Source organism: Urocampus carinirostris, chromosome 16 (assembly GCF_059441175.1).
Source record: "Urocampus carinirostris isolate Australia breed hairy pipefish chromosome 16, RoL_Ucar_1.0, whole genome shotgun sequence".
Taxonomy (NCBI): domain Eukaryota; kingdom Metazoa; phylum Chordata; class Actinopteri; order Syngnathiformes; family Syngnathidae; genus Urocampus; species Urocampus carinirostris.
In genome coordinates this window covers 12,254,711-12,262,957 of record NC_142364.1, presented here as the reverse complement: position 1 = coordinate 12,262,957, position 8,247 = coordinate 12,254,711, and the positions used below count along the sequence as shown (strand labels likewise).

The 8,247-nt window shown below is 38.4% G+C and overlaps 1 protein-coding gene across 1 annotated transcript; it reads left to right on the top strand.

The window, feature by feature from the left end:
• The first annotated feature begins 1,873 nt into the window (after window positions 1-1,873).
• Window positions 1,874-5,907, top strand: LOC148350292 (phospholipase A2, minor isoenzyme-like). Its single transcript, XM_088356096.1, has 4 exons — window positions 1,874-1,926; window positions 3,591-3,738; window positions 3,815-3,948; window positions 5,747-5,907. The coding sequence occupies exons 1-4, from the start codon at window positions 1,878-1,880 to the stop codon at window positions 5,887-5,889; spliced, it is 474 nt and encodes a 157-aa protein (XP_088212222.1). The 5' UTR covers window positions 1,874-1,877; the 3' UTR covers window positions 5,890-5,907.
• Window positions 5,908-8,247: the final 2,340 nt, after the last annotated feature.

The following is an 8,247-nucleotide window of genomic DNA, read 5'->3' as shown; positions in this document are numbered from 1 at the left end:
TCTAAGGAATTGCACATCTGGAAATGTCAAATAGGCTTTACGACGCTTCATTTCCCCCAAAGTTGTCTCCAATGCATCTTCCAACCTATTGTGCTATTTAAATGTATCAAAATAATGCTTTATGAAGTTGAATTTTCCAGTCAGGGGTCTCTGTAGAATCGAGCTACCAATCTAGAAGTGCTTCATGTAGCTTTGTATAACCATAAAGTCTTTAGAGCGTCTTCTAAGGAATTGCACATCTGGAAATGTCAAATAGGCTTTACGACGCTTCATTTCCCCCAAAGTTGTCTCCAATGCATCTTCCAACCTATTGTGCTATTTAAATGTATCAAAATAATGCTTTATGAAGTTGAATTTTCCAGTCAGGGGTCTCTGTAGAATCGAGCTACCAATCTAGAAGTGCTTCATGTAGCTTTGTATAACCATAAAGTCTTTAGAGCGTCTTCTAAGGAATTGCACATCTGGAAATGTCAAATAGGCTTTACGACGCTTCATTTCCCCCAAAATTGTCTCCAATGCATCTTCCAACCAATTGTGCTATTTAAAAATGCTTCAAGTTTAATTTTCCCATCATGAGTCTCTGGAGCATCGAGCAATCAATAGTTTTATCCGTAGGTGCTTCATGAAGCTTTGTTTAACGATGAAGTCTCTAGAGCGTCTTCTAAGGAATTGTGCCATCTGGAAATGTCAAAAAAAGCTTGATGACGCTTCATTTACCAATTAATAGTCTCCGATGCATCTTCCAACCAATTGTGCTATTGATAAGTGTCAAAAAATGCTTCATGAGGCTTCATTTGCAATTTGATGACGCTTTTTTTTAACCATAAGATTGTCTCCAATGTATCTTCCAACCAATTATGCTATTTAAATATGTCAAAAAATACTTAATAAAGTTTAATTTTCCCATCAGGAGTCTCTGGAGCATTGGGGAACCACTTGTTCCATCTATAGGTGCTTCTTGAAGCTTTGTTTAACAATGAAGTCTCTAGAGCGTCTTCTAAGGAATTGTGCCTTCTGGAAATGTCAAAAAAACCTTGATGACGCTTCATTTACCAATCATTAGTCTCCGATGCATCTTCCAACCAATTGTGCTATTGATGGGTGTCAAAAAGTGCTTCATGAGGCTTCATTTGCAATTTGGAGTTTCGCATGCATCTTCCAACCTATTATAATATTTAAACGCATCAAAAAATGCTTCACGGAGTTTAATTTTTCCGTCAGGAGTCTCTGGAGAAACAAGCAACAAACCTAGAGGTGCTTCATGAAGCTTTGTTTAACCAGGAAGTCTCCAGAGCGTCTTCTAAGGAATTGTCCCATCTGGAAATCAATAGTGTCCAATGCATCTTCCAAACAATTGTTTTATTGACGTGTGTCAAAAAGTGCTTCATGAAGCTTTATTTGCCAATTTAGAGACTCCAATCCATCTTCCAACCAATTGTGCTTTTGATGGGTGTCAAAAAGTGCTTCATGGAGCTTCATTTATCAATTTAGAGTCTCTGATCCACCTTCCAAATGGTTTCAAATGTTTAGAAGTGTCCAAAAGTACTTCCTGAGGCTTCATTTGCCCGTCAGGGGTATTTTTTAGCATCTTTGTGCTCTTCAGAGATGTCAAAAAGTGCTTCATGAAACTCAGTTTGTCTATCTATTTATTTTTGTGTGTCCTTCTCACGGGTTTGCCAATATCTCGCTAACGTGTCTGCGGGGAAACATCAGACGGGTTCAACGAGTTTTTTGGTGGGACTCCAAGTCTTCCCGTTCGCACGTTTGCCATTGTGTACATTAAAGCGTGCGAACCAGACCAGCTGACTTCGGCCAATCCGAACACTCGCCCTATATAAAGTGGGCGGAACTGGAGAACCGTGGTCACTCTGCCCAAGATGAAGACCTTCAACACTCTGCTCCTTTTGGCTTTCAGCCTCCACATCGGTAAGTGACCGGCACCTGGTTTTGATCCTCGCATAGACCTAGAGGGTGCGACCATGGAGGAGCCATCCTGCCATATATAATCCAGACATGGAAGCTTGGGTCCTGGAGGGTCGCACGTCCTGTATGGTTTTGGAGGTGTTTCTTCAACTCGGTGATTCCATTTAGCAGGAAGGTTCAGCTAGCATGCTAACGGGCTGATCATTTGTATGACCAGAGTTGAAGAAAGACCTTCAAAAATCAGGACCAGGCTGCCCAGGTGTGATCTAATCTAATCCTAACTACTTTATACTTTATGTTACTTTCATATGCTCCGAAAACGCTGAATCATTTTGTTGAAAATGTACACAATTGTACTTTAGAATATTTTGAGTAAGTAGCTTAAAAACACTGACAAAATCCATAAAAATGTGCTCTTTTGTAGTCTGCTTTTTCTGGGTTTCTAGCGCCCTCCGTAGGCCAAATTGGGTACTGCAGCTGCCGACCACTCCAAGCAGCACAATGCAATCTTCTATATAATCTATACCTAAATATCAACGCAATTCATTAGTCTATTCATGCATTTTGTCCATTTATTTTAGTTTTAATTTTTTTTTTGTTTTTTGTTTTTTTCTGTTGTGTGGTTTGCTGAGTATTTCATCATTTATTTTGTCGAGTATTTCGTCAAGTATTTTTTCATTTATTTTTGTCTTAGTGTATATTTTGGTATATTTTGTTGACTATTTAAAATGTTTTGGCAAGTGATTCCTGAAGTATTTTATTGAGTAGTTTGCCGAGTATTTCATCGTTTATTTTGTTGAGTATTTCGTCATTTATTTCTGTCTCAGTGTACTTTTTTGTGTATATTGTTGAGTATTTTTGGTGTTTTGGCAAGTGTTTTATCAAGTATTCCATTGAGTAGTTTGCGGAGTATTTGATCTTTTATTTTGTTGAGTATTATCTCGGGTGTTTCGTAAAGTATTTCGTCATTTATTTCTGTATTTGTTTTAATTTAGATTTTGTTGAGTATTTTTGGTGTTTTGCCAAGCGTTTCATCAAGTATTTTATTGAGTAGTTTGCCAAGTATTTCATCGATTATTTTGTCAGTTATTTCGTCAAGTATTTTGTCTTTTTAAATTTGTCTTTGTGTACTTTTTTGTATATAATGTGTAGTATTTTGGGTGTTTTGACAAGTGGTTCATTATGTATTTTATTGAGTAGTTTGCCGAGTACATTATTTCATCGTAAGGTATTTTGTCTGTTATTTCGTCAAGTATTTTGTCATTTGCTTTGCTGTATATTTTGTAGAGAATATTGTATTTAACTAACTTCAGTATTTTGTTGTGTATTTTGTACATGACCAAATCAATAACCAAATACTTGATGAAATATATGACGGAATACTCAAAATATTCAACTTAAATAATGACTCAACAAAATACTCCACGGAACGCTTGCCAAAATACTCGACGAAATACTACACAGCCAAGGACACTGACAATGAATAATACAATTTATGATACATGACAAAATACTTGACACAAATGACAATATGCATACATCTCTGAATGAATTGCATTGATGTCATCAAATTGGATGCAACTGGATGTTTGTCTTTACTTCTATGGCTTTTATTTGTATCTATTTTTTGTTCATTCCCACATATGTAATTGGCTGATATTTCGCAGCTCATTCATTGGACTACAGGGCCCTGAGCCAGTTCCGCAAAATGATCCTGTGCCTGATGCCGGACAGCTGGCCCGTTTTGGACTACGCCGATTACGGCTGTTACTGCGGGAAAGGAGGCACAGGCACGCCCGTGGACCAATTGGACAGGTACCATTTTTTTTTTTTTTGCGATTTTTATTCCCGGCAGGCCCCGCCCATCCGACATGTTGTTTATCACCGGCAGGTGCTGTTACGTGCACGACCAATGCTACAGCGACGCCATGCAACATCCCGACTGCTGGCCCATATTCGACAACCCTTACACCGAGTATTATCACTACAATTGTGATAAGGAAAACGGGAAGGTCACTTGTGAAAGTGAGTCAAATAGCATCGTCCAATCGGAAGTTAGCTTGTTAGAACGTTGCGGTTTGTAACTGGATGAGTGTTTATGAACAATAAGTTTAGTTTTTTTTTTTAAATGTAGGATTTTTGCTAAAAATGAAACTAAATATAGAGTATTTTCTGGACTATAAGGCTCACTTTCGAGCAAATTTTGGGAAAAATATGGGAACTGGATACATTTTTGTGAACAATTCTTTTTAGTTTTAAAATGCAGGATTTATGCTAAAAATGAAAAACAATATGTATATATTTTATTCTGGACTATAAGGCCTTCTGGATTATAAGGCTCACTTTCGAATTTCAGCATTTTTTTTTTAAATATGGTGCCTGGATACATGTTTATGAACAATATTCAGTTTGTTTTATAATGAAGCATTTTTGCTAAAAATGAAAAAGGTATATATATCATATTTTATGGACTCCAAAGCACACTGGATTATAAGGCTCACTTTCAAATTCCGGCAAATTTTGGGAAAAATTCAGTTGCTGGATAAATGTTTATGAAAAAAAATAAAAATAATATATATATATATATATATATATATATATATCTCATCTCATCTCATTAGCCGTACCGCTTATCCTCATTAGGGTCGCGGGGGGGCTGGAGCCCATCCCAGCCATCTCCAAGCAGTGGGCAGGGGACACCCTGAACTGGTTGCCAGCCAATCGCAGGGCACACGGGGACAGACAACTCACTCACTCATTCACACCTAGGGAGAATTTGGACCGGCCAATTCACCTGAAATGCATGTTTTTGGAACGTGGGAGGAAACCGGAGTGCCCGGAGGAAACCCACGCAAGCACGGGGAGAACATACAAACTCTGCACAGGAAGTCTGGAGCTGGATTTGAACCCACGACAGGTTCCCATGACATGAACTGTGCCGCACAAGCGCTAACCACTGCGCCACCGTGCTGCCCATATATATACATATATATATATATATATATATATATATTTTATTTATTTATTTATTATTTTTTTTTTAATTGCAGGAATTTTGCTAAAAATGAAAAAATATGTGGAGAGTATTTTCCTTACTATATCGCACACTGGATTATAAGGCTCACTTTCCCATTTCGGGCAATTTTTTGGAAAATACAGTGACTGGACCAATGTTTATGATCAATATTCGTTTTGTTTTAGTTTGCAGGATTTTTGCTATAAATAAAAAACGTTTATATGATATTTTCTGGACTCTAAGGCACACTGGACTATAAGGCTCACTTTGAAATGCTGTAATTTGGGGGGGGAAATACGGTGACTGGATAAATGTTTGTGAACAATATTTTTTGGTTTTATACTGCAGGATTTTTGCTGAGAATGAAAAAAATAGATGATATATCTGGACTACAGAGTGCTCTGGATTATAAGGCTCACTTTCAAATTTCGGGCAAAATGTTTGAAAATGCGGTGACTGGAAAAATATTTAGGAACAGTATTTTTTGTCTTGTAGGATTTTTGCTAAAAATGAAATATATATATATATATGAAGTATTTTCTGGATTATAAGGCACACTGGACTATAAGCCTAGCTTTTAAATTCCGGGCAATTTGCAGCTTGTTTTTCTCTTGCGCTTCTCTGAGCGTTCTCTTCAAACCCTTCACGGACCTTGTCCGGCCCGCGGGCCGCCTGTTCGACTCCCCTGGTTTAATTGGTTAGCTGGTTGAAAGCATGTTTTGTCTCTATCGCTGTGCTTATTTGTTTGCTGAGCAGAAGGCGCCCTCTAGTGTTTAAAGACAAAACTCCATTTTTTTTGTCTTGCAGGCAAAAACAACAGTTGCGAAATGTTCATCTGCGAGTGCGACAGGAAAGCCGCCGAATGTTTTGCCCGCTCGCCGTGGTTACCGGAACACGAACATCTGCCTAGCCACATGTGCAAGGGGAACCCGCCCCCGTCTCAAAAATGAACCCGCCCCCGTCAAATCCCCCTAATTTATACACTACGAACGATTGTCATCTAAATAAAGTTATTTGCAAAAGAAAATTGCACTCGTATGTTTTTTAGCTGCATTAGCTACTAGGCTAAGCGATGTGGCTAACGGAATGGTTGCTAGCTTTAGCGGTTAGCTTCACTAATGCGTTTTCTAGCATTAGCAGCTAACATCATAGATGCTATCTTTTGATGGCCTTATTTTCCCCCTTAGTTTTCTTCATTTACACTTTTTTGTAGTTGCAGCTACGTTAGCTAATGGCGTAACCGACGTGGCAAACGTAACGTAGGTAGCTTCACCAATGCGTTTTCTAACATTAGCAGCTAACATCATAGATGCTACCTTTAAATGGCCATCTTTCCCCCCCCAACATTTTTTTATTTACACATTTTTGTAGTTGCAGCTGTCTTGACTTGACTAAGCTACTATCTTAGCGAACGTGGTTAATGTAACAGATGCTAGCTTTAGCAGTTAGCTTTTAGTAATGCGTTTATTTTCCATTAGCAGCTAACGTCTTAGGTGCTATCTTTTGATGGCCAGATTTTCCCTCATAGTTTTCTTTATTTACATTTTTTTGTAGTTGCAGCTATGTTAGCTAAAGGCTAAACCGACGTGGCTAACGTAATGGATGCTAACTTTAGCAGGTAGCTTCACCAATGTGTTATTTAGCATGAGCAGCTAACATCAAGGATGCTATCCTTTGATGGCCATATTTTCCCCCATAGTCTTCTTTATATACACTTTTTTGTAGTTGCAGCTACGTTAGCTGATGGCTTAACCGACGTGGCTAGCGGAATGGATGCTCACTTTAGCAGTTAGCTTCACCGATGCGTTTTCTAGCATTAGCAGCTGACATCATAGATGTAGTTGCAGCTTTTGTAGTTGCAGCTGTGTAAGCTACTATCTTAGCCAACGTGGCTAATGTAACAGATGCTAGCTTTAGCAGTTTGCTTTTACTAATGCGTTTATTTTCCATTAGCAGCTAACGTCATAGATGCTATCTCTGATGACCATATTTTCCCCCATAGTCTTCTTTATTTACACTTTTTTGTAGTTGCAGCTACGTTAGCTGATGGCTTAACCGACGTGGCTAGCGGAATGGATGCTCACTTTAGCAGTTAGCTTCACCGATGCGTTTTTTAGCATTAGCAGCTAATGTCATAGATGCTATCTTTTGATGGCCATATTTTCCCCCAACATTTTTTTATTTACACATTTTTCTAGTTGCAGCTGTTTTGACTTGACTAAGCTACTATCTTAGCGAACGTGGCTAATGTCACAGATGCTAGCTTTAGCAGTTAGCTTTTACTAATGCGTTTATTTTCCATTAGCAGCTAACGTCATAGATGCTATCTTTTGATGGCCAGATTTTCCCTCATAGTTTTCTTTATTTACATTTTTTTGTAGTTGCAGCTATGTTAGCTAAAGGCTAAACCGACGTGGCTAACGTAATGGATGCTAACTTTAGCAGGTAGCTTCACCAATGTGTTATTTAGCATGAGCAGCTAACATCAAGGATGCTATCCTTTGATGGCCATATTTTCCCCCATAGTTTTCTTTATTTACAATTTTTTTGTACTTGCAGTGGCTAACGTAATGGATGCTAACTTTGGCAGGTTTTCTGGCATTAGTAGCAAACATCATATATGCTACCTTTTAATGGCCATCTTTTCCTCCCAACAGTTTCTTTACACATTTTTGTAGTTGCAGCTGTGTAAGCCACTATCTTAGCCGACGTGGCTAATGTAACAGATGCTAGCTTTAGCAGTTAGCTTCACCAATGCGTTTTCTATCATTAGCAGCTGCCATCATAGATGTTACTTTTAAGGTATATCTTGTCCCTCATAGTTTTATTTATTTAGCAAATGTTTTTTGAGTTGCAGCTGCGTTAGCTACTATTTTAACCGGCGTGGATAACATAATAGATGTTAGCTTTAGCTTCACTGATGTGTTTTCTAGTATTAGCAGCTAACATCATAGATACTACCTTTTAATGGACATATTTTTCCCCATGGCTTTTTTTATTCAGTAAATGTTTTCTGAGTTTCAGCCGCGCTAGCTCCTATTTTTACCGACATGGCTAACAAAATGGACGCTAGCTTTAGTGGTTGGCTTCACCGATGCGTTTTCTCGCATTTGCGGCTAACTACAGAGATGCTACCTTAAATGGCCATCTTTTCCCACCCATTTTTATTTGAGCAATATTTTTTTCCCCAATTTTTCCCGCTACATTAGCTATTAGCTTTACTGACAAGGCCAGCATAGCGGATGCTAGCTTTGGCCGTTAGCTTCATCGAGGCGTTTTCTAGCATAAGTGGCTCATGTCTTCAAATG